Source organism: Lepisma saccharinum, chromosome 11 (genome assembly GCF_977018435.1).
Source record: "Lepisma saccharinum chromosome 11, izLepSacc3.1, whole genome shotgun sequence".
NCBI classification, from domain to species: domain Eukaryota; kingdom Metazoa; phylum Arthropoda; class Insecta; order Zygentoma; family Lepismatidae; genus Lepisma; species Lepisma saccharinum.
This window is the reverse complement of record NC_139239.1, coordinates 51,523,194-51,549,996: the sequence shown is the minus strand read 5'-3', so window position 1 is coordinate 51,549,996 and position 26,803 is coordinate 51,523,194. Positions and strand designations below refer to the sequence as shown.

The 26,803-nt window shown below is 37.5% G+C and overlaps 1 protein-coding gene across 3 annotated transcripts in view; it reads left to right on the top strand.

The window, feature by feature from the left end:
* LOC145994797 (cell division cycle and apoptosis regulator protein 1-like) overlaps positions 1 to 26,803 on the top strand; it is a 69,202-nt gene that overhangs the window by 25,283 nt on the left and 17,116 nt on the right. For all 3 annotated transcript variants that reach the window (XM_083131096.1, XM_083131095.1, XM_083131094.1), the window contains exons 12-18: positions 3,741 to 3,951; positions 8,293 to 8,370; positions 9,914 to 10,114; positions 11,960 to 12,136; positions 15,887 to 16,015; positions 23,740 to 23,949; positions 25,375 to 25,590. In XM_083131096.1, the coding sequence (XP_082987222.1) occupies positions 3,741 to 3,951; positions 8,293 to 8,370; positions 9,914 to 10,114; positions 11,960 to 12,136; positions 15,887 to 16,015; positions 23,740 to 23,949; positions 25,375 to 25,590 (1,222 nt within the window). The remainder of the gene's footprint in view (positions 1 to 3,740; positions 3,952 to 8,292; positions 8,371 to 9,913; positions 10,115 to 11,959; positions 12,137 to 15,886; positions 16,016 to 23,739; positions 23,950 to 25,374; positions 25,591 to 26,803) is intronic.

Here is a 26,803-nt window from a genome sequence, read left to right as displayed (position 1 = left end):
AGAACGTACAGGATACAAATATGTAGGCAGTTAACACAACTTATTGGAAGTTCAAAAAATGTATACTTGCTGTATCCCTTGAATGCATCGATTAACTAACCACATAACATTTTTGTTTGTTTTTGCGTAAAAATTGTAATATTTTCCTCAAATATGCAATAAAATGACCTGCTCATATACCCTAGAAATACTGAATTTGCAACATGACTCGTGAATGTGGACAAGCTTCCACAGAAGAATCTGCACACCCTGGAAGAGAAGATAGATGAATACAGGAAACACACTAGGAGATGCACAATAGTCAGGTAGTGCAACACAAATATAATACCACCTTGGTGGTCACGCATGTTGAATGATCGACCCATGACTTTGATTCTGAAGGTTGTGGGTTTGAGTTCTGGGCATACGTTTTCTTCTCTGTCTCTTCGTCAATTTCATATCATCATTCATTCCCATTATCACATCAGCCAAGAAAAAAGTGATGCAAGTAATAAAATGCATGAAATGAATTCCATAGAATACAATGGAGCAATATAATTGAACTGCATCAAGATTAATAATAAAGAGGTAGGTAGCCTTTATAGTCCTGACCTAATGAGACTTCCTACTTTTTTCTCTCAATTTGCGGTTCTTAATCAAGTAAACACTTTTTTGAAGTTAATGTTTCAGGGCAACATACGCTTTTTTCATCAGACATTTATTTTCAATTTGATCCATGCTACAGTCATATCAATGGGAGAAATTTAACAAAAGACACAAAAAGAAGCAGTCATGCAATGAATCTTGTCAGATGTTTTGACATATACATTGTTGGAGCCATTTTTATTTCTTATAAAAGTCCAAAGTTATCGATTGAGAATCTTATTAAACATGAACTATAAATCATAAAAATCATAAGGTAATTCATGATTCTTTTTTTCTTTTCTTTTCAAAGTTTCATGACCTTTTCAGGTGGAGTGAAGGTGGAATAAAATTGCTCCATAGTGAGGCTAGATTACCATACTAATTATTTAATTTCTTCGAATGTTCTGCAATGAACAAAATAATTCCAGAATTACAAAATTTTAATTACCAAATATTTATAGAGACATATCTTATGAAAACTATTGTACATTCCTATTTTCATAATGACCATTGAGATATTCAAGGGACACACCATTTTCTTTTGTATTTACCTTGTGTAACGTGGCAAGAACCACGATTATTCTATCCAGAACATGGGATAGAAGCATTACGCATTGAGATTTTTTGTGTAGTTGTGCAGTTCTATGCAGATAACACTGGTATGAAAGCTATCTTTGACCCAAGTGTGCAGTCTGTAAACCAGAATGTTGTGTCATAATTTTGAAATTGTTTTGTTGCAGTTGCTTCAGGTTCAGGTAGGTGCTACTTATAGCTCAGCCTTGGTGCAAAATTTTAGTATGTGATTTTGTTGCATTTACGAATACGTCTACCGACATCTTTTCGGATGAATTAAGTGGTACACAGCCAATGAGTGCCATTCATCATCTTGAAAAAGGTAAACAGAGGTAAAGTTACCTTTCTACATATTGTAACATGCCATGATATAAAAGTGGGCAGATCTGGAGACAGACCTCACATATTCACAATCGTGACCATTTTTGGAAGTGGTGATCAGCTCACGGCTTTATCACATTTCCATATTATACATTTAACTTTATTGAAGCATTAGAATTATTTCCTTGGTTTTATGCTGACCTGCGTGGCAGAGTAGTTAGCGCAGCGTACTACAATATCAGGGTTCCCAGGTTGGAAACCTTGCTTGAGCATTTGTGTTCTTCGTCAGTTTCATCATATTACTTACCTTCATCTTCGTGATTACCCAGAAGTGGCAGAAAAGGAAAGTAAAATAAACTAAATCATTCAATCCATCCGTCCTTCATTTTACATTTTCCTGCATAACTTCTTCAGTCACAAATCTGTGAAGAACATGTAATTTAGCTCTTTAGTTGGATTCCACAGCATGATGGAATTCTGAGGAAAATCCACGTGCATTCTGACAACACACTTGCTTTGCTTGCATTTGTCACATGTGCTTACTTCAGTGCAGTATACATCCACTGAGTCAGATGGTTAGCACTCTTGCCTTTGGTGGGAGTGATCCTGGCTTCAATCACCAGTGTGGTAGCTCAAAAAAATTTGGTGTCCACCCAGCATCATGAGGAGAATTGGTGGAGCCACTTGGCAAGAGGAAGTAACAGACTCCAGTCTAGCATGCCAGAAAACAACGATAATGGAACTTGATGCTGACCACGTGTCACCCAAAGAAGACCCTCATCCACAGAGTTTAGAGAGGACAGTATTATTAAATGCCATGTCTAAAGTTTACATCTCAATTTTTGGTACCATACATAACAGGGTTTGTAAAATAAATTTATGTTTCTCATTGGTGTGTGTTTTCTGCAGAAAACTTTTAGAGATATTTTATATACATTAGGAAATATTTTTATTGGATATGGTACAAGACAGTTGCATTGTTGGGAAGGAATTATAACTTCCATGAATTTGTTCTATGTACTTTTTCTTAACCTTAAGAATAATTATGGTGCAAAAGATACAGAATGTGTACAGTAGTTAAGAAAGCCATCAATTGTGTATTGTTATATGTCATGGAGGGCCATAAGGGTTGCTGCGAAAGTAGAGCTACGCACATTCTCAAACATTTACTATCCGTGTACATTGTGCAACAAGAGAGGAATGTGATGGTTGAAATTAAGGTGAGAGACAAAAAGTATGAAAAGAAAGTGACCTTGGAGGATTTTAGGGACAGCCACTAATGCAGGAACAACTACAGAAAAAATCCTACTCGAGATCAACCATTGTGGTAATTGAACCTAGGTCTTCTGCATGCAGGTAGTGTGGTATATTTACCCCTTTCAATGCAATGTCGCATAAGAATAAAACATAATTATTGTACACCGAATAATTAAAAGTGTACATGCGCACTGCAAGATGAATGATTGGTGCTATATATGACAATTTTTCTAATGTATGTGAATTTATTGTAATATATTGTTATTTTCTCTTATAGTTTAGATTAGTGCATTTTTTATATATAGATATATATATACAGTAGAGCGTCGATTATCCGAAGTAATTGGGGGACATGGGTGTTCGGAAAACTGGTTTGTTCGGATAATCGAACTGTACATGTTTATTTGCCAAAAAGAAGTACTGTACAGTAAATTTATTCATAAAAACAGGCATCTCTTTAAGTATGTATTACAAAGTAACGTACAAAGGCAACTTTAGTAGGAATATATAGTATGTGGTACAGTTTATTAAACAAAAATATGTACATATTACATACGCATTTTGCATGAACAATACACACAGTACACAAAATTAACGTTTAAAAAAATCCTTTATTTTGGTCTGTCTAAGCAAGCCTACACGCTTACGAGCAGCTAAGTCACGTACTTTTTTCATTACAGATATCTGAAAGTGAGCGAGTACACAGTTCGGTTAAGCGGTCGTTCGGTTGACCGACGTTCGGATAATCGACGCTCTACTGTATATATATAATTTGATTGTGATATGTTATCTGTGTGTTAAGATTTGCAGAAGGCAGATGAAGTGAAAATATCCCATACATTTAAATTTGACTCTCTCTCTTCCTCCTTTCTTTTTTAACTTTAATTTTTATTAAGATTCTTGTATCTCATATTATTGCATTTTCATTGCGATGGACTTTTAACTTGGAAAACTCTGCTCTGTAGGTATCGTTTTCTGGAGATTTACTACCGTCGGGGAGAAACTACTCACAAGGGACGGACCGTCCCTACCCGAGTTGAAACAGTGGTCATATTTCTCCCAGATGTTTGGAGTTGTGTTCCAACACGCCTTGAATGGGATGGCCTTCATCTCAACTATAAGAAGCAGTTGCTGAGGAAGCAGAAGTCGGAACAGGATGCAGCTGAAGACGAAAAGGCACCCATGTTAAACATTTCTTTTCTTGTCAGGCACAGTTTGATTCGCTGGCAGCTTTTTTATCTAGTGGAGCCAATCGGGATAAGGAATGAGTATTTCACTTGAGCCATGACCCGAAATTTCTTGCCATTCTTTCCACAACGATTGTAATTTGAAGTTCGCAATTAATTGTTCTGTCAGTCGATTGTTATTTTAGAACACTTTCTTGAATGTTTCACATAACCACTGTTCCACAATAAGAAAAATGTATTTTAAAAAAATGCTAACAAGTGGTTATATTTCTTAAATAACACATTTTGGCCTCGTTTTCAAAGCTGCCTTTGGGCTTTCTAAGAAGAAACCTCTCAAGAGTAGTTAAAAGATAAAAATGTTGAAATGGTTAAAATACGAATGTTGAAGTTTTACCCACCTTGTACGACAGGGCATTCCACAGTTGGTTGCCAACTTTCAACCTTCCTATTTCAATCTTTCAGACATGATTCCTTTTAACCACTCTTTGTGAAGTACTTAAAATATTTTAAACCTCATGGAAAGCTTGAAGAAAGCCTTCAGAAGACAGGGTTGAAACATTTTTTTTTTTGCAAGGAGAACCACTTGTAAGTACTTTTTTATTTTCCTTATTGTAGAATAACTAGTACAGCAGTAAATTCTCATTGTAGTGTACTCGACCTGCACAATTTGCAATTTTTTTTCACATGGAATTTTACAAGTGTGTTTTAGTGTAAGTTGTAAGCACTCTGTGGATTAACTTCACAGAAATTTGAAAATTATAGATGCATTGCATTGCATTGCACAGTACCTCAAGAAAATCTTGTGTAGTATCTTGTACATATTTTTGTATAAGCTACACCTTACAGTGAATGTCTGTGTGTGGGAGTAAACAGGTGGCTGTGTGTGTATTTGTTGGTGCGTGAGACACTAAAGATTGATTTACAAAGTAAAACTTGAAAATTTGCATGAAAGTTTTTGTTTTAGAGATTTTTAAAGCATTATATTACGGATATTACTAAAACAAATTGAAGCAAACCATCTATATACTTCTCACCCTCCAATCAATGTTAAAAAGATAATGTAAATTCCCCATGCACCATGCTATGAAGGCACATAGGGGGACGTGGAGGTAAGGCCCCACACATTCTTGATGTAAGCAAATTCTTTGAAAGTTAGGAAATTTTATTAATGAAATTTATGTTGTGTGAACACTCAAATAATATTTCAAATTTGGACTTTTGAAAACCTGTGGCATCAGTTACTCTTTGGATTAAGTGGTAGAATATGTGCGTTTGCATTTTCCATCCAATTTTTGGGTAGGAATATCAATTAACTGAACTTTGTTATCGAGGGGCTTTATTCCTTTAAGAAAATAAATAAAATGAACACTGTTAATTTGGGGGATCATCTGATTCGACTCCCTTGCAATATGACCAGAGTAGGAGATCAATAGACCAACAAGAGGAAGATGGGAAAGGATTGTTTATAAATTTTTTTGACTATAATATGCCAATGTAAAAATAACCGATACTGATAACTAGCATTCTACCAAGCTAATACTAAATTGCAAATGTTCTATGAAGAACCTGAACAGTTCATTTACACTTAGGAATAGTACCCCAATAGGTTTTAGGATAGAAAAAGCTGTATATTTAGACATTTTCTTTATATAACCAGAGAACGTGAACAATCCGTTTATAATCATAAAAATAATAACAGAATGGTATAATTTTGTTGCAGGCTACTTATAGAAATATGAGATCAGCAACAATAAATGACACAAAAACATGCACAAAGGAGGAAAGTGAAGAAATCAGAGACCTAAAATGTGGGAGGGAGGGATTGGGTCTGGAGAGAGTTGCACACTACATTGTACACTCGAGAATTTCACAAGAGCATGTAACTACAATTTGCCCTCATTATTGCTCAGATTTCTAAATAGCATTTTCATGCTCAGTGGTGTTTTTTTTTAGTTGTTATTATTTTTAGTAAGAAATCTTGCAATGTGTTGCAGAGCTACAAACAGATTTGCTCTGAATATCATAGGTGAAAGTGACAGATATAAACAAACAAAATTTATCAATACAGATCGAGTAGGAATTTAATTCACCAGTGCCACTAATGAATTAGCAAATATTTACTTCGGTGCTGAGTAACTTCCTTAACAATGTATTTAACCATGTAGCTCTAATGGGTTTTGCGTAAAAAAAATGTATTTTCAAAATTAGAGGACAATAATAAAATGATAAAGAAATTAATTTTAATTATATTAGAAAAATTACATTCTAGTGATTGAATTTTAGGTTCAATTCCCTGCACATTATGGGTTATAGGTACCTAACTTTCTCTCTCAGAAAGTAATGAGTTATAATCTCATGCTCTTCTGACAGTTATTGTTAATGATTTCCCTTAGTCATGCCAGCCACTTCCTCAAACTTCCATACCATTTGTCCAACATCTCTTCATCTTCCTTGTAATTGCTGACTAATGGAGATTTCACACCAAAGTGGCAAGTGACAGATTGCGTGTGTCACTTGTTTTGTAGCTCAGTTCCAAGATGTCATCACCAGATGATAATGCAGGTTCAATTGCTGTAATCAGTTTTGTAATAATCAGAAGAAAATGTAAGAGGAGGCATATTTCAGAGGCAATATTGGACCTCTTCAATAGCACAGTAGCTGTTGCTTTGTAATCAAGAGGTCACAGGTTTGGATCTCACTCTAAATTGTTGGTAAGGCTGAGCCAATACCCATCCCAATATGCTTACTGACGCCCACTTATACCAATTGCAGTGAAAAGTGGAACAATTACAGTTTACTAGAGTTTTATTTTAAAATATTCAAGAATTACATCTGAATTTTAAAATACCCATTACTGATACATTAGCATTGGTATTCCATACCCTTTGCCTTGCTTCCTCGTGTATGTGAGTTTGCAACCGTGACAAAACTTCAAAATCCTAGGACTTGTGAAACAGTGTAGAAAACCCCATGAAGCCTTTTTTTTTTCCAAACATGCAGGCACATTTGGACAGAATTGAAACAAATGTAAATTTGTGCATGCATGACCTGAGTAATGTGTTGCATACTGTTGAAAAAGAAACTTCATGGTCTGGGTGACACATGCAGTGCATCGCTCCACTCTGGTGTGAAAGGTTGCTTTAAGCTCATAAGGTTTGTTCAGTAGTGACATGCCATGCAAATGTCAGATGGCATATCAACTGTCATTTGGTGTGAAATCTCACTTAAGGTACAACTAGTGACCTTATCTAAATTGACACAATCATTTGAACATATCCCCTTCCTCCAACACATAGCAATTTGTAAGTAAGGTGATTGAAGATGAGTGTCACTTCAAAATTGTATATAGCTTTAAAATAGGAAAGATGTTTACATAAATATTGCATTGTATCTAAAGATATCTCTTTAATTTTCTGCCTGACGAAGCCACCAAACAGGTGGCAAAATCAATCGTAAACAAGAGCTATGCAGAAAAATGAAATGTGAATGTTTTAGAGTAAATTATAAATATTGAAGTATATCAAGTATACAAAATTAGATTGTTTTGCACAATAGAAATTTTTTCAGTTCCCACTGGGGGTTTCACATCAGAATCCGGTAAGTAGAAAGTTTTGTTTTTGGTAAAAATTGACTGACAGAACAAGTGTTGTTTCCAAATTTTTGGCATTGTGAAGTCTCATTTCAACTTCCGTTGGCGAAACTAAGAAGCCAGCAGAAAACTCACCCATTGGGAATTTTGTTTCTGTATTTTAGTGTTCACTGACGGATCGGGCTCAATGCTCACTCTTGGCCAGAATCAGCTTAAAAGATGGAAGTACCAGGAGGTCTCCAGAATGGAAAATAGTTAGGCTAGTTCTACTATGACTGGAAAGTTAGTATCTTATTCTAGGATTCCAAGATACGTAAGCGAAGCAGACAAAATATTATCTTTTTCAGATAGTTTTATTGTATGAAATACTGATGTGCCCAACAGTCTTACAATCATTCCCACAAACAACTTAAAGAAAACAAAAAACGAGTCAGGAGTTATAACTGTTGTGCTTTGTATGAATGTGCTTGTATGTTTGTAGGTAAATCGAGGGTTGAATGTGTGTGTGCGTGTTTGTGTGCATATGTCTGTAACTTAAAAGAGCTGCAGAAATTTTAGGATTAGTATATATATATGTGCAGTACTTTTTTCCTAAAGTAAAGAACACTGGTAGTAAACATGAGCTCGTGATATGTAGCGTACAGCTTGTTTTACATTCTTCACGCCCGCGACTTTTTTTTACTCCTTCCCTAGAATGAAGATATAATTCTTGGTATCTAACTGCTTGGTTTGATCTTTCAGGATGAAGATGGGGAGGAGCTTGCTACGGACAAGAAGGAGCCTACTCACTTTTCAGAGTTAGATCCTAAAACAATGAAGGTAATTTCTTATGTAAATAATATTTTTTCTTCCATCATACAGTTGAATTTCATTGTATTGTATTTGTGTTGTTTAACATCACTCTTCTGCCACTTTTGGCTAAATGTGACGATATACAATTAATAACATTTAGGTCGTCGCATTGTCTGACAGTATGCTACATACACTTCTTTAGATTAATTTTCCAGATAAAATACAATTTCTTCTTTTGTGAATTGAACTCCATTAGCCCTCATTATCATGGATTTACTACCACAGTCAATAAGTTTGTGGACACCTTGAGTGTGGGCGACCATGTAACACAGCGTACACTTACACAGATCCACATCGTCCCCCAAAATAGTCACCGTTAACCTCTATGCACGTCGGCCAACATTGGTAATGTGTGGCAGACCGTGCTGGGTAACATGCATCATGTTCAGGTCAGCAGACAGAATTTTTGTGTCCCGTACCATGGCTAATCCCTGCTGCTGCAAGATTGTCTAACGTTCAGTTGCGGTTGACATGCACCAACGTTGCAACTTCTTCGATATTGCATTCAGTTCAGCTCGTTCATGGCTGATCAGTATGGTCATCATCCTCCAAACTGTCTCTCCCCTGCACAAAGCGTTGGTGCCACTTAACACAGCACTTGTGCCCAAGGTATTGTTGCTGTACACTTGCTTCATCATCTGAAACATTTCGCTAGCGAATTTGCCTAATTTTTGGCAGAACTTGCCCTTTGCTTAAACTGCAACATCCTCGAGTTCCGCTGCTCACTTTCAACTACACTTCACAACAGAGCCAGTAGTGTTGCTTACACTGTATGCACACAACTGCCTCTTGCTGGGACGAGAGATGAACTGACAGGCCACCATCCTGTGGTGCACCCTACCCACTGTAGTGCTCCACAAACTTATTGACTGAACTGCGTACATTAAAGGACATGTGGCATCATATGCATGTAATGCACATATGACATTGTGTGTGAATTCAATTACAAGTTAGCACTCAGCTTTTACACGTCGTGTTTCTCCAGTTGTCACCTTTTCATTCGTAATGTTTACAGAAATATTCGAGGGTAACCTTTTTGAAGAACACACAAGTGGCAACCATTCTTTTATGTACTACATCTTCGCATCTGCGTTCTTGCAGACTAAAGAGACACTGGTACCAGGACTGACAATCAGAATAATTGTCATTGTTTTGTCCATTTGCTTTCCTGGTTATATCTTCATTTATTTCATCTAATTATTATTCATCCTCATTGCTTTCTTTCTTACTATTTCTGTTATGTTGCTTTTCTACCTCTCAGGCTAATGAGGATAAAAGTACTGAACAGATGAAACACAATTGCTTACGCAGGATTCACTGCACCACAGAGGCTGGCCATCCACGCTGTTGTTACGACTAGACAGATTTGGCAGGAAGATGATGTAAAATAAAATAAATACAAATGTATTTGGTTGATAAAATTATCAAGTTTCACGTACATGTCATATTGACTGCTAATTACTGCAGTAAATGATTAAAATCATCTTCCATCTCTCATCTCTTTCTACAGGTGTCTGAGTTAAGGCAAGAGTTAGAAGCAAGGTTGCTGAGTCCGAAAGGATTGAAATCCCAGTTGATTGCTCGTCTGACGAAAACCCTGAAATCTGAAGCTGAGAAAGCGGAAGAAGAAGCAGTCAATAAAGTAGAGGAGGAAGCAGAAGAAACCAAAATAGAACCAGATGAAAAGGACGATGAAAAGAAGAAGAAAGAGGTAGAGGAAATATACATAAATGTATACATAAATGGAAACATATGTTAAGTTAATTTGTATCGTGGAGGTGTTATGAAAATATTTCAGCCATATTTTGAAGAATATACTTTAGAAATTAAAAATTAGTATCACAGAGTTCTCCTTGACCTGGAAAAGTCAGGGAAGTCAAATTTTGATTCAATTAATTGTAATTCTAAAAATTTTCAAAAACCTACAGGTCAGGAAATATGTAATTGTTCTGTAATACAAGGGTCGTTCAAGGTTGACCAGGACTTTCGTGCGTAAAATATTAATGAATCAATGGAGCGCTGCATTACTAGGGCAGGACAGACCATGATTCCTTGCGAGTAACCATGATCCTTTGCGACACATTTGGCGCATGCGCAGTAGTGTAAACAAAGATGGCGGCAAGTAGTGTATCTGTTGCTGTGGAACAGCGGTGTATAATGAAATTTCTCGTGAAGGAGAAGGTGAAACCTGCTGAAATTTGGCGTAGACTGCAAGCACAGTATGGTGAACAAACACTGTCACGGGCAAGAGTGTACGAATGGTGTCATAAAAGTTCCCCTCCACCCAAGAAAAGAAAAGCGCTGCCGTCTGCCGGTAAGATTTTGGGAACAGTCTTCTGGAACATGAAAGGTGTTATCAATGTGAATTTTGTGGAGAAGGGTGCCACAATTAATGCCAAGTATTACTCAACACTGCTTCACGGTACTGTACGTGGGGCTGTTCGGAAGAAAAGACCTGAAATGTTGTCGAAACACGTCATTCTTCTCCATGACAATGCCAGGCCTCACACGGTCCAATTGACTCAAACAACACTGGCCAGCGTGCACTGGGAGGTTTTACCACACAGTCCTTACAGTCCAGATTTATGCCTCAGTGATTTCCACTTGTTTGGGGCATTTAAAGAGCATTTGGGGGAGACGCACTTCCAGACAGATGAGGAACTCAAGAACGCTGTCCTGCAGTGGTTATGACAACAATCTACTTTTTTCTACACCAAAGGCATCAAGGAACTTCCACAACGACGGCAACGGTGTCTGGATGTTCAGGGGGAATACTTTGAAAAACTGACATAGTTTGGTGCTTTTATGTATGTATATTTCCTGTCTAGAAATAAAAGTCCCGGTCAACCTTGAACGACCCTTGTACATTTGATAAATGTAAATTCTTCACATATTTGGGAACATTACTTTACTGCAGTAAGCATTTTCTGTTAAAAAGAAATGTTTGTATGGAGATATTGTTTCAGTTAAAATATTCCAGCTCTTTTTCCTACAGCTGGAGTCCGTGTTTTTGTATCTCCACTCTTAGAATATTGTTGAGTTGGTGTTTTTAAGTCCAATTTATGCACAGTAAGGCTAATTGGGACTGGACCTACAGTTTAAGTGGGATCCGAACCACTATGTGCCTCCAACGGATATCGAACCAGGGACCCCTTGATTACAAGGCGACGACGCTACCACTGCGCCACTCTTAGAATATATTGTAAACAGAGTTGAAGTAATTTAAAACTGATTTATCCACACAACACTCTGTAACAACTCCCCAAATCTTTTGCTGAAGCCCAATTTATGGTTATTTTGGAACTAAATTTTCTCTTATACCCCCTAAAAATGACCTTAGACCCCACCTTCAATAGAAAATGCTGGATAAACTCCTGAATTCAAAAAAACATTCCAGCATGATGTGCAAATGTACTTTAAAATGTCTCGTGAAGCAAAGCTAGAAAAGTTGGTAATTTGATTTGGCATAGTGAATGGGAACACTAATCCTGCAGTGTGCAAATCGGAATGTTCGTGTTGTAAAAAAGTGTGTTTTCAAACCTGTTACATTTTTCAGGAAGAAGACAAGAAGAAGCAAGATGAACGTGAACGTGTTGCAAGAGAAAGAAGATATACTTTGCCAGATGCGCCTCACATTGTGGTTCACCCATCAAGATCAGCCAAATCTGGAAAATTTGATTGCACTGTCATGTCTGTGTCTCTATTATTGGATTATAGACAGGAAGATACAAAGGTGATTTATGTGTTTGTTAAATTATTTTTTTAGTATGAAATACTGGCCTTAAATATTGAATCGGAATTTTTGAACCCAAGATTGGGAAAGGAATAGGTGTTATATAAGGGTTGCCCAAATGAAAGTTAAGACTTTTGTCCTAGTGTCGTAGCTTAACTATGCAAAGCTTTGTGTTTACTCTGGTAGGTTGTGGTGTATGTAAGAAAGCATACATCTTATGCATACCTGGAATGGTCTGACGGTGCAGTGTGTTGTTTACATGTGCAGAAGTACGTTCACAACATAGATTCATCCAAACGGGCCCAGCGAGCAGTTATTCAATTTTTGAAGGCAGAAGGTGTTCGTGGAGACCAAAAAAGGCTCATTCCTCCATCAGATCTGGAAAAGTGATGCTCACTTTTTTCTTCGACAAGAAGGGCTTTTGGATTGGCTGGATTTAGGTGGGACTGTCAACCCAACCACATACTGCACTACCCTAAACAAACTGAAATCAGCCCTCAAGAGTAAGCGACCTGGCATGTTGTCCAATGGGGTTCTTCTGTTGCACGACAACACACACCTTCGTGTTGCACATGTGTGCGTGATCTGCGGTGGCGTTTCCGCTGGGAAATCCTCGACCATCCTCCCCACAACCCCGAGATCTTGCCCGGCGACTACCACATCTTCAGGCCACTAAAAAAAAAAATCTGAAAGGCCGCCGGTTTGCCAACGATGCTGAGGTCCGTGATGCCGTTGAAGATTGGTTCCGCAGTCAACCATGGACGTTCTTCACTCAGGGTATCCATACCCTTGTGACGTGCTTGGACACTTGCTTGAACAGACAAGGGGACTATGTGTAGAGGATATGTCACCCATGGATCGCTTTTACTTCCTGAATGTTCATATATTCCAACCGATTATGATGGTTTTGGGTCATAATTCTCTTGGTAATAAAACATTAGTCAGCCTTGTTATATTCTGATTGTTGGAGAATGGATATTGTGAATTGAGTTTCTTCGTCCTTGGTGAGAACGCACTCGAAGCTTGGAGAATTCACAGAAGAGAGCAAGTGCTTACAGGCAGAATGCGATCTGGAAACTATGATTACAAATTTACCCACTAGATGTCTCTCTTCAATGGATCTAAAAGAAAGGAAGGAATTCCTTGCTAATTTAATTGTGGAAATTATTAAATATATTGTAGATTACTCAAGTTTATTCTATGGTGACTTCAGAGCAATGGAACATTTATTTTTAAAAGTACGCGAATATTCTTGGTCTAATTATTGCTCGACGAGGGACATTTTGACAAATATCAAGGGATCGGTCATGTTCAAAAATTCGTGGGTGGAAGGGATATAAGAAAAGCATAAAAATATCTAAATGTCGAGGGATTATATCTAATGATAATGTTCTAAAGGTGAACATAAGGCGTTAACAATTGTGCCTTAACACACGCACTTGTAGTAGTTAGTGACAATTGGGTATTAAGTTATTTTGCATGTGTGAGTGTTGGCGGAAGTTGGAAATGGAGAGTTCGGATGCGGCCCCGGTGAGTGGAGGTGGAGAAAAGGAACACGCACCAAGGAAAAATGGAGGAAATGCTTGTGTTTGCAGAAAACCGACGTGAGATGGATTATCAGTTTTTATCACATTGTAACTTCGACAAAGTGTGCTAGAGATGAAACGCTATCATTTGTAGCACAAGAGTTACCAATATAGATTGTCTATCCTGCACGAAAGATTGCTATTCAACCTAAGAACAATGTTGATGTAATGTTAGATCCGTTTCAGATTTGAATAAATAAGTTGCAAGTGTGGTAGAGTTATATTTCTCCAAGGTACACGTTCATAGTGTTCGGCTTGCCATTTTTCAATGTATATTAATCATTTTCTTCCAGGTGTGAGAAATGTCTGTATGCTTGTTAGCTAGTGGTGACAGTCATTGTAACTGGGATGGTATTAAACTCTTTTAATTCATACTCCATGAGAGTGAACCTGTATTGAGATACGCACACTGCATAGTGTATGAATCTTTATGGCTTGTCAGACATAATACAACAATTGGGAAGGGATATTAATGTTGTGATATTTTAAATCTGCTATCGATATAAACCCTTGCTGAAAGAGATTGGGAAGGAGGTAAGGGATGTACAGTAATCGCCCTGGGGGCAACTTCTTGGTACAGGGTGTTTCTCGAATAAATTGACCAAATTTGAAATACCAATACCATGTTTTGCCTTAAATTAACGTAAACTTTGAAAGGAAGTTACACTACTTTTGCAGGCAGGGAACAGCATATTGAGACCAAGGAATCGACGCCAGCGCAACCGCACGGTTGATTTGGGAAGGATAGGTAACTTGAGTAGGTTAGAAAGTAGATGGGTTGGTAATCTCTCGTAGCAGTTAGGTGTGGGCAACCTCGCTAGGACAGATTGTGAAACGATAAACCATTGGAGCAGAAAACCAAGAGTCTAACTTTCATTTGGGCAACCCTTATATTTTGTTTAAAATACAGAGTAAATGAAAAAATGTACTATCAATCATATGTGAATGATCTACATAACATTTGAAAGATGAGATCCTAAAGTTTCAAATTAGCTCCTGCTACGGGTTGACTTGTGTGGGTTACGTACAAAATGCTCTTCAATTGATCCTCCTCTGATACATGTGGTCAGATGGGACTTTTGACTTTACACAGACAGATTGGTGATTGTCAATTCCAACAACAAATGCTTTTTCTCGTTGGAGGTTCAATGTTGAAACAAAGACTAAATGCATGCTGCACCCCAGTCTTAAGTTTCAATGAACTCATGAACGCCAAAAAATCTTGTGCTGCAAAGTATCCATTCTGCTCTCAACTGACGCTGCTGCATGGCTATACGATAGGTGAGCTCTTTAGCGGTGGTATTTAGGACCACCTCTTTCAAATTCTATGTAGATCATTCACATACAATGTAGAGTTCAGGAAATATAGTTGTATGAAATTGAGTACATCTTTTAGAATCACACTGTAGATAAGTGACCGACAACACATGGTGTAAGATTCAAGCTTTTTCAATGTATATTTTTAAGTAGCATGGCAATGGAAAAAGTTGTTCTTTCTTGAAGAACTGAACATATGGTGTCATGCTTAAGACCTATGTTGATTAGTATTTCTGGTGGACCCCGATTTGATGTACTTAAGTTTTACATTTTCCCACATCATACATACACTGTACATCAGCTCATTCTGAAATTCTGTTCTGATTTTTATTTTCCAAATCATATTTGTACATTATTGAAATGTAACACACAATTAGGGTTGGATTCATATGAAATTTGAATGATTTCCACTAGTTCTAATATAATATTTACTGGTACCACTGATCAATAGCCTATCAATTGTAAAGAGAGAAAGAAGATGTCAGGGAATATTAAACTTGTTTCTTGTACTTGTAGTGAATATTAATTTTTCATATAATTGTAAACTCTAAATATAATAAGTCTTTTGTTAAAAGAAACACTTAAAAGTATGGTGTTTCTTTCCACTAGAGCAAGGAATATGCTTTCATGTTTCTAATCAAAAAATATCCTGTAAATAATAGTTTAAGTAAGCTTAAACATTACACAGAATGGTCTGGAAATTTAGCTGAAAGGAAAACTTGGGAAAATCAGGGAATTTGTTTTGGACAATTGAATTTCAACTCGGTGTCTTTGTAAGCTTTTTTATATTTATTTTGTGATTTATTAGTGCATGCAATTAATTTAATTTTGCTTTCCTGTTCCCCAGGAACATTCATTTGAAGTTTCACTCTTTGCTGAGCTGTACAATGAGATGCTGATGAGGGACTACGGCTTCCGCATATATAAATCACTCTTTGATGCTCCTGAGAGGCCAAAGGATGAGAAGGAAGAGAAGGTATGGCTGTGGTTATAACTTAGAACTAAATCTATATATATAAAAATGGATGTATGTGTGTGGGTGTGTATGTATGTTTGTTCCAGCATAACTGTCGAACGCTTGCAGCAATTTCAACCAAACTGGAAATAATATTTTTGGGGTAAGACACCCCTGGCACCCCTAGGGGTGGGGGTGAGAAGGGGTGACATGTAAAAATAATCGCGAATGACCGATATTAAATTCCGCACAAACAGACATCCGTGACTGTATGCAATTCTGCACAGCGATAGTGTTTCTCAGGTTGTCTAACATTTAGGCTGTGTTGCAAATGGAATTCATAGTTTTCGTGACTCTCCCAATGCGGTTCAACTTGAAGTTCATCACCTATCGGCATGGGGGGTGAGGGGGGCGAAAAATATTATTCCACAAATGACCTAGATTAGTGTCAAATCCATAGTTTTCAGTGCCGCTAAGCTAATTGGTGACATTCACAATCACATTTTACAGTATAGTTAGAATTCATTATTTTCCTGTTTAATACAAGATTGGGATAAATAAATGCCCGGGGAACGCCAGGTAATCAGCTAGTCAATAATAATTACTAGAGACATGTGTTTGAAGTAAATAATAATAATACAGTCAACTCTCGATTCAACGACCTTTCACAGTTCCCGGGAAAAGGGTCGTTATTTCGAAGGGGTCGTTATTGGAATTTGCACCAATTTTCAGCTTAAACGGAGCTCAAACGGACACAAAGATTCATAGGAGATGGTAACACCATTTATCCTGGTAGTTATACAACCTGTAATGCACAGGATGCATGTTGTGAGAAGGAAAATAGAACATGAAAACGTTTTCACAAAAAAGAATTTAAAATAATGTTTCTTTCTTTCAATTGTGCACAGTTGTTGCTTTTCCAGGAAATTTTTACAATTCTAGTTCATGAGAAACCCGTTTGTACTGAGACCAATGGAAAGGAAAACAATCTCTCGCTTATTGCAAGCGAAACTCAAAGAACTCTTGACACCAGTCAGACTGGTGCCAGCAAAAGTCGAGAGATAATCGGGCAGAATGAATGTTGGATTTTTAAGGGTCTACTGTTAAAGAGATTAACTGGTAAGATTAGATCTCTCGGGAGAAACAACACAACCTCCCTAGGCACCAGACAAGAAAAAAATAAAGGCAGGGCTGTAATTTTCTTTTTGGTTCTGCTGTGTAAAATACATCGTAAAAAAAGGTCACTTTTCTTTGCTTCAACCAACTTCATTCACCCTCCTCCCCATTCAAGGGAGCAGTCCAAACTCCTTCCTTGACTTCTACTGTAATCCAGCATGAAAACTTGCGATCTGTTTTCACCCAATGTGCATTCTAGGACACTTCATTAAACAGCGTCGCAGTCGATAATCATTCGGGTTTGGAATTGAATTTCACTTTAAACTGTATATTTAGTCCCGATTAGCCCACAGCATAAAATGAACTGAAAACAAGCTTTATGAAACTGCGCATTTTCACCTATCAAAATGGTAGATCGTTATTTACTCTCACGTTAATCGACGATTTAATGTTGGATTTAGGAGTATTCTCAATGTCAAACACCCACCCCTCCAAACGTTTTCCCCTTGAATAATGTATTGGTCTCAGCAACCATTCCTACATTGAACACTTTTTTTTTTCTCACATGAATGGTTCTGAAGAAAAGCCGATACAAATTTACAGATTTGCTTATCAGAAGGCGCAGAACATGAAGTTATTTTAACTCTTGTTTTCCTTTCTGGAGATCGAATTTTGTTATCGTCAAATCAAAACAGCTTGCGAGATTCAAAACAATAACTTTTTCCTTCGTGCTGGATGAGTCATCGCTGTTATCAGCAAGCAAGAGCTTTGCAGACGCTAGACAAAACACTGGCGCCAGCTGCATCGTAAAAACAAAGGAAACTGGCTGGAAGTTCGAGCAACAGGTGGCGGAAGAGAAAAATCCCTGCAAAATAACGCAACTGTCGAAGACGGAACTTTTAACAGCAGTGTAAAGAAGAAAGAAATGACCCTTGCTTTACGTTTTACCATGCAACAAACAATGATATGGGCAATATTTCCTATGCAGACTATGACAATAAAAATAATACATTGTCATAACAACATTTGAAAAAGGTTAGGCTAAGTTCAAAGTTCCACATTTGTGCAATGTTTATAACAATTTAGTCATAACAGTTATTTTTGACTGGCAATATGAAAAACAAACATCTTCAATCATATGTGTTCTTTCAGACAAGAAAGATATGATACATTCAAATTTATAATTAAATTTATTGAAATTGTGTACATTTGCATTGGCTTCAAGGTTTATATACAAAGGTCAACTCTTTAAAATTGTTCAATGTATAATATGATGTCATACTTGGTATTTTGTATCAACATTCAAAAAATGGTAATTGTAATCATTAGATAAGTATATTGTAATATACATAGTAAAATAGCTGTAACAGAGCAAATATGTACATTTACAACACAAACATTCAAGCTGTTAAGCACTTATGGACAAAAATATAAAACAAAAAGAATTGAAGATTGCACATACTAAAAGATTTGGCTTGAACTAGTTGCTCTGATACTAGTTGTCTGTGACTTTGTAAGGAGCTGAGGATGGAACAAGGATAAGGACAGATATAGCAATATGGGATGGTGATATATTTCTACAATAATTGTTGCTTTTAAAGCATTAAACTTGGCAATGTTATAATAACTTAGATGTTTAAGTTATATAGAAGCCTTTTATGACTTGAATGAACTTTGATCGTGATATAATCTGATAAAGATTCGAAAGTTGTGGAATGACACTGATATGTATAAAAGATGCCATGTTGATTTTGAAGCAGTGAATAGGTATCTGTTTTCATCTTCCTTAACGGGCAGGCTTGTAAATATTACAGTTCCTCAAATGAGTGCTTGGAGGAAGGTTGCATAGAGTGACACTTATATGTTCTACGTTTGGATGTGCTTTGGTCAGACGATGAATTTTGAAAACTGAAGCTCAGAATTGTGAATACAAAGACTTGCTTTATCCTGGAAGGAGATAACAAAGATATATTTTCTTCTTGTGTATAGCATACATAATTTGATGCTATTATAATTTTTGTTGTTTCTTGTTTTTATTTTATTTTATCAATATAATAATTATAAAGGTATTTATTATTATTTGAACATAAACACTATTCATCAGTATATGTAAATTTAATTTCCTTTTCAATATAGCACCATAGCTACCTATTGTGCTGATACTGAGTTTGAATTATACTGACTAACAAGGTTAAAAGACGACAACATCATTAAAAAAAAAAATGCGGTGCACACCAGTGGCGGTTAATAAGCTGGGGAAAGGGGGGAGGGTCACCTTTTTTTTACTTGTTCTATGGTTTTTGTTCATTTTCAAGAATATATCCAGAACTGGTTGCCCCATTTTACACGTCAAAGGAAAGGAAGAGGGGTGGGTCCTTTTCCACCCTCGCCTGTAATCAGCCCGTGTGCACACACGAGCAAGAAAATCGTGGCTGAAACAACCGGCATCGCCTCCCCCCCACGTTTGCTGAAGTGGGAAACGGGAGTTATGATGCATGTAAGATCGAAGTAAACTTTTGGGGAAAACCGGATGACAACGCATTAAGCGGATTGACGATCTTTAGTTTGCCTATGTGGTTTTGATTATCTCTAACAGATTCGCTTTTTTATGAAGTGTTGCAGCGAACAAAGAACACACTTTGAATGAAAGCAGTTACCGGAAGTTGTCAGCTACAAGGCCGAGAGTTGCTCACTCACGGGAACCTGCTGAACTCTAGGTCAGAGCTGGACAGATGGGCCAGACTTCCAGGCAGGGGCCAGTGGGGGGGGGGGGAGGCTGAGGCCACCCCCCTGACAGGGTCGCCAGCCCCCCTACGTAAAACTATTTTGTTTTCTAATTTGAGGTGAAGAGTGAAAATGTAGGCAGAATATATTAATTTGTTCACAACTTCGTTCGTTCATCTTGTTTATGAGCTGAAGTCTAAGCAGCGGAAAGTGTTTAGAAGATTCTCTAGACTTTAGAAAGTTCTTTCATGGGGAGCCTTCTTTATCTGTACCATCCCTGCCCTTGTTGCAGCCTCTCGTTTGACAGAAATCTGAGACTTTAACGTCCATTCACATTCCTTCCACATCTATGTCAAATATCAACAGATCCCAAGTTTTATTGCTTTGGCCAGGGGTGGAATGTACAGTAGGCAGTATGATTGAAGTTTATATTGTACAGTCTCTGACACTTCTACGTTGCCACGATTCCATTGATAGTAAATTAGGTCATTACAACCCAGAAGTGTCTGTGACTGTACATTTTAACATGTATGATATAAATATCTGTACCATCAAAAATAGTATGGATGGTGTCACTTCAAGAGATGTTTTAGAAGTTGTAGAAAAAACTGTAGTTTTTGTATATTTCAAAATTTTATATTTTAATTTAACTTAATGACCTACGACACTCATAATTGAAGGCTAAAATTGGTAAATGCTGTAAGTGTCACAAGAATTCAAACACAAACGTTAAACAATGAAATGTGCCATGCATTATAATGTGGTAAACGTGAAAAGTGGTTGGTAGCCCTCTAAATAGTTCAAAGGGCATGTAAAGAGGTCACTAATGTGAACATTCTTACATACTGATGTGCGGAACGATGCGATTTCCCAACACTTTCGCTTTTGGCACTTACAACGTTTACCACTTTTAGTCCTCAATTTACCTTCATTTAATACTATTAAACTTTTGAAAAATGGACTTGGTTCACAAAGCCCCCCCCTGATAACCCGTGAGCCCCCCCTGGAGATCAGTTCTAGCTACGGGCCTGCTTCCAGGTGCCATGCATCTGTATTTTCGAACATTCCTGCGATCTTATCTCTCAAGGTGGTGTATTTATCGATAAAAGAGCTTGACCTGCCATACACATTGGCAAAGACTGCAAGTCCAGCAGTCATTTCAGGCTGCTCCCCCCCTCCTCACCTGCGGGATTTCAGCAGCTCTTAGGACAAGGAAAGAAGTCAAGGTCGATTTAAAATAACATCCAAGCACATTCGATCTTCTCTTCTCCTATCCAAGAGAAAGCGTGGCAAAACAAGCCTGGCACGTTGGGTAGCAGCCGTCAGGTGCGTTGTAACAGTGGTGCGCTTGAGGGAGGGGAGGGTAGAGGTCAAGTGCTATTGGATATCACTCAAGCATGGTGTGGTGGTGTCTATTTTTAGTTCAGACCCAATTGTGAGCGGTAGAGCGCTCGTAAAGGGAATGAGTGGAGAAAAGAACAACGCATTTTTCGGCAGATTTCCGTCAATTTTTCAACTTTTTTTCCAAATTTTTCACAGTTCCCGGGAAAAGGGTCGTTACTTCGAGAGGGTCGTTATACCCGGGGTCGTAGAATCGAGAGTTGACTGTAATAAAAAATTAAACGTTAGAACAATGTACTGAATATTGAGATCAAATTTGGTAAAATTATATTTTCGTGCTTTTTTTTATTATTATTAATAGTTCGAATTATCCAAAATTCAAATTAACAGAAACATCATGTTATCAAAAACACATCAACATGTCAACACGGATTTCTTCCAAATTCTTCATGCCTTAGAAATATGTCTTCTATGCAATCCTATGCCATAAACGCAATTACTAATCGTAATCAGTTGGATGTTGTGTACTTTGATCTGTCCAAAGCTTTTGATTCAGTGGATCATCATTATTTACTGCATAAATTAGCTAACAGATTTAACATAACTGAAAACACGTTAAAAATAGTGAAAGACTATCTAAGAAATAGACAACAATGTGTTATACTTCCTGGAACTAATTCTAACTGACTTCCTGTTATATCTGGTGTGCCGCAAGGAAGCGTTCTTGGCCCTCTATTATTTGTATTATATCTGGATGATCTCACAGACCTCTTTAATTCCCCCATCTCAAGCACAATTCTAATGTTCGCTGATGATTGCAAGATTATGAGAGAAATAAAACAGCCATCAGACATGCAACTTCTCCAAAATGACATAAATAGATTCTCCGAATGGTGTAAGCGATGGAAACTGTCCACAAACCCTTCGAAATGCTCTTACATAACAATTTCATTGAAGCAAAACATTCTTGAAGGTAATTATAGACTCACCGACATCACTCTAGCAAAAGAAGCACAACACCGAGATCTAGGTATCCTCATAGATTCTAAACTAACTTTCGATAATCACATATCAACCATCACAAAACAGGCAATGTGTATGCTAGGCTTACTTTACAGATTCACCGAAATCCATAACCCGAAAGCACTTTCTATTTACTTCAAAACATTTGTGTCCCCTATTCTAGAATACTGTTCACCCATCTGGAATATGGCTGCCCCTTCTCATACCTCCAAGATCGAGCGTGTTCTCAGCTTTTTCCTCTCCATCATTCGATATAGAGTGCCTGCCCTGAGACACCTACCTAAGAGAGATCTGCTTGTAAACTTAAACACAAATACTCCAGAATCACGTAGATACGTTGCAGATATGAAATTACTACATAAGATCATTAATGGAAACCTAAGATGCAGCATCCCACTCCACGAACTCTCCCTCAGAGTGCCCAGACACAAAACACGGAGCAAGGAAACTTTCCACACTGCAACTCCAAGACTCTCACTCATTCAACGTTCACTATTTCATAGGCTACCAAATCAGTTCAATGTCATCTCAAACCAAATCGATATATTCAGTTCATATCAATCTTTTATCACCAACATAGAAAAAATTGTATATAAGTAATGCTTTTGTGAAACACATCTGTTTACATTGGAACTGTCTTGACTTGTTTATGTTTATATTTATATTTTGTTTATTTTATTTTATCTTGTTTCGTGTGTTCATTTTAACACTAGTGTACTGTTTTACTGTTGTTTCTTTCCGGTTTAAAGTGGCTTCTGCTGTACTAGAAATGTCAATAAATAAATAATCACCTATCTGAACTGCTTGGATTATGAAGAGATCTACATTATTCTCTCTCAGTTTACAATATTTTGAGATTTTGCTTAACTCTCAGGATAATCCATACTCTGTAAGTGGTGGTGGAATATGAATTTCATATATTGCATTTGTATATAATGTACTATTTTATGACAATATGCAGTAGAAAAATGAGCTTCCCACAGAGTAGGTTCCCACAGTGGCAGAGTCGTTAACGCGAATGACTAGCATGCTCAAGGTCCCGGGTTCGATCCCCGGCCGGTTCAAATCCGGGAACTTTTCTAATGTTGGAAGCGGCCCCGGTGCCCACCCAGCGTCGAATAACATGGGTACCTGGGGGAAACCCTGGGGGGTAAAGGCAGTCAGGGGCATGATGCTGATCACATCACCCCCACTCATGACCGGATCAAGGAAGTGTGGGGCGTTACCCCCACACCCCCTATACACCTTCATGGCGTGGTGCTATGCACAGGTGAGCACTTTACCTTTTTTTACAGAGTAGCCAGAGTATGGGGCTGGACACATGACATCCAGTATGACAGATTGAAATGTGAAAGTCCCTACGTCCACACCTTCATGATACAATGTAATGCAAAGGAGATTGCTTTTTATGTTTATTTCATCTTTATTTGAGATTTTGAAACATTATTAAGAACAGAATTCTAGTATAGAATTAAAGCATATGAATCCTGAGTTAAACACAGGATTGAGCTGAAAAGTAATTGATCATTTGTGTCTTGCAGGAACGTACTAAGAAAGAGAAAGAGAAAGACAAGGATAAAGAGAAGAGAGATGATAAGAAGGATGACAAGAAAGATGATAAGGAAGACAAAAAGGATGATAGGAATGAGAAAGAGAAGAAGGATGATGCCAAGAAGAATGATGAGAAGAGAGAAGATAAGGAAAAGAGCATTGAAAAGGATGATGATGATGACGATGAAGATGATGATGAAGTAAGTCTGTATGTATGTGATGTATAATGGTAATTAAAATTTGAAACTACGAAGCATATTTTTAAAATAAGTTCCGCTTTGGTTACATGTTGTAATAATTTTATTTTTACGTGAAAGCCTGGGCCTACATCTACTTTTCAACATAATTGCCACCTACATTAAGGCACTTATCGTATTGTATGACCAACTTCTGAATGCCATCTTCATAGAAATCGGCCGCCTGATGTGATAACCACTGCTGCATGGTCGTTTTCACATCGTCATCTGTGTTAAAGCGCTGACCGGCAAGGTGCTTTTTAAGTGCAGGAACAAGTGATGTCACTGGGTGCTAGGTCAGGGATATAGGGAGGATGATCAATTTGTTCCCAACCAAATGACGCGATGTGGTCTTGGGTTCGATGCGCAGCGTGTGGACGAGCATTGTCGTGAAGCAATACAAACTCTTTACTGAGCATGCCGTGCCATGCTATTGCTCATAATGTCTCCATACACTTCTGCAATCCACCGATGGATTTCGGTGGTTTCACATCTCTTGCACTTAGAAAACGAATGACAGCGTGTAGTTCACACTCCGCAGGACTTTCAATCGTCTGAGGCATTGTAACCACACCTGAACAACTGTCGACTCGGGCAAACTGTTGCATACTGCTGTCTGTGGCAAGCCCATAGATGCAGGTCCTCAGAGCGCATGTGCGAAACGGCGAGTGCAGCGCTTCAGCAGCTTAATTGCAAAACAGAACTTACTTTAAAAATATGGCTCATATAATGTCATTCTTGGATAAAAAAAATTAGACTAAATTAACTTGCCTGTATAAAAGGAAAAGCAGATCTTATTTCACTTTCTCACTCATTTTGCATTCATGGTTCTTCCGGCGGTGAGAACTGGTTTGCAGGATCCATTTTGTTCAATGTGGAAAGAACTGGGCTCATGGGCAGTATGTGGGGTTGTGGTTATTTGTGTTGAGTGCCTGTATACAGCCTCAGTTTGTATCAGTGATGTGGTAGATTTTTTTTCTGACTTATCTTGGAGCAAGTACGTTAAAGAACAAAGCACCCATAAAATTAAAATTTTAATTCTGAGCTTTTAACCCCCATCTCAGGGTCATTTTCAGTGAAAAGACATGCAGGTTAGGAAAGGAAGTTAATGCTGGGGTAAAAAGCACAGAATTAAAGTTTTAATTTTATGGGTGTTATGTTTTTAAATATACTTGCTTCAGTTTTTAAAAACCTGATATTTTTTAATGTATTTTATGGCAATTTAGTCTTGATCAGGAGTTTGTTTTAATCATATCATTACTAACAATAAACTTCTCACCATGTATCATACATAGCCGTATCACTGAGTCATCTATAATTTTAATATCAGACAATTTGTTTTTTTGTATTTATATTGTGCACTTACTTTTTACTTTTTGCTGTTTCCAGGATGAAGAAGACATCAAAGACAAAAAGGATAAAGATAAGGATAGAAAGAAGGACAGGGAGAAAGAAAAGAAGAAGGAAAAAGTGAAATTGTTTACTCAGGATCCTGCTCTTTTATTAGCTTTTGTGTACTTTGATCAAACTCACTGTGGATATATTTTTGACAAGGATGTTGAAGAAATCTTATACACCTTGGGTCTTAATCTTTCTCGGGCTCAGGTTAGTACATATATTATAGCAAAATTAGATATTTTTTAAGGAATTACTAATGTTCATGTAGGAATTTTTTTTAATATTTTCATTTACACAAACAACATATAAAAGATGTACTATTATTTTTTACTTCATGTATTCAACTCAATAAAGTATCATATTACATAGTGCTGGTCTTCAGTGGCAGGGTGGTGAGTGTATGAAGCAAGTAGTCCCAAAGATGGCTGATTGTGTATTTGTGACAAAACATATCTTCCCATAGTTGGCAAGTCTTCTGTTTGCAAGGGGTTTCGGGTCTGATACCTGGTGGAGGCACATAGTGTGTTTGGATAACACTTCAAACTATAGGTCCAGTCCCGATAGCCTTTCTGTGAATGAAGTGGACTTGAAAATCAAACTCAAACTCTTGTGTTTGTAATCATATTCATGTGTAGAAATATATTTATCTTTGGTCAGCGGATGTTGCTGTCTTGATTGTACACTCTTGATCAAGATATTCAAAAGGGGGTGGGGGGCGAAGTAAGCCTGCCTCCTCCCGCATGCATTCAAGGGAATGCACTTAAAATTCCTTAAAATATACCAGGACGTCAGTTGCGTGAATCTTTCGAGCTTTACATTTCTTATTTATTGGTTCATATTGGTGTATATATATCATAATATAGTACAATACATAGTAAAGGATATATAAAGAATAATACAAACATTGTTAGTTTTTACGTAATTCATTGTGGTTGATCTCGCTCTTCCGGGGACCAAAACAGCGTTATTAACTTCGTTTGTCATTTGTTCAGCCTGTTGATGCGACGACAAATTTTGTTATGTATTCAATTTAGAGCTGGAAAACTGGAGCCTATAAAGGTCAATTCTGGAAACTAGAACCAGCAAGGTATAGAAATTATGTTCCTTAGATTCTTTATGAAGTGTAATTGTATCAATTGCGCCAGCATCTTCCGTCCGTTCCGGTATCCCAGAACATGGCCCCTGCACTCAGTCGCAATCATACCTTACTGCTTGTATTATGCAAGGGAGATGATTGGTGATCGTACATGTCTCGTTCCTCGCGGTTACCTTAGGTGCGGAAAAGAAAACGTGGCATTCCTTCGGCCTCCACCGCGAGACGTAATCCGATTATCTAGCACGTGCCTTTAAGATAGCTTGGCTGGTATTTTTCTTGGAACACTGATCATGTGAAGTGCAAGGCCCGGCTAAGTACAACTTT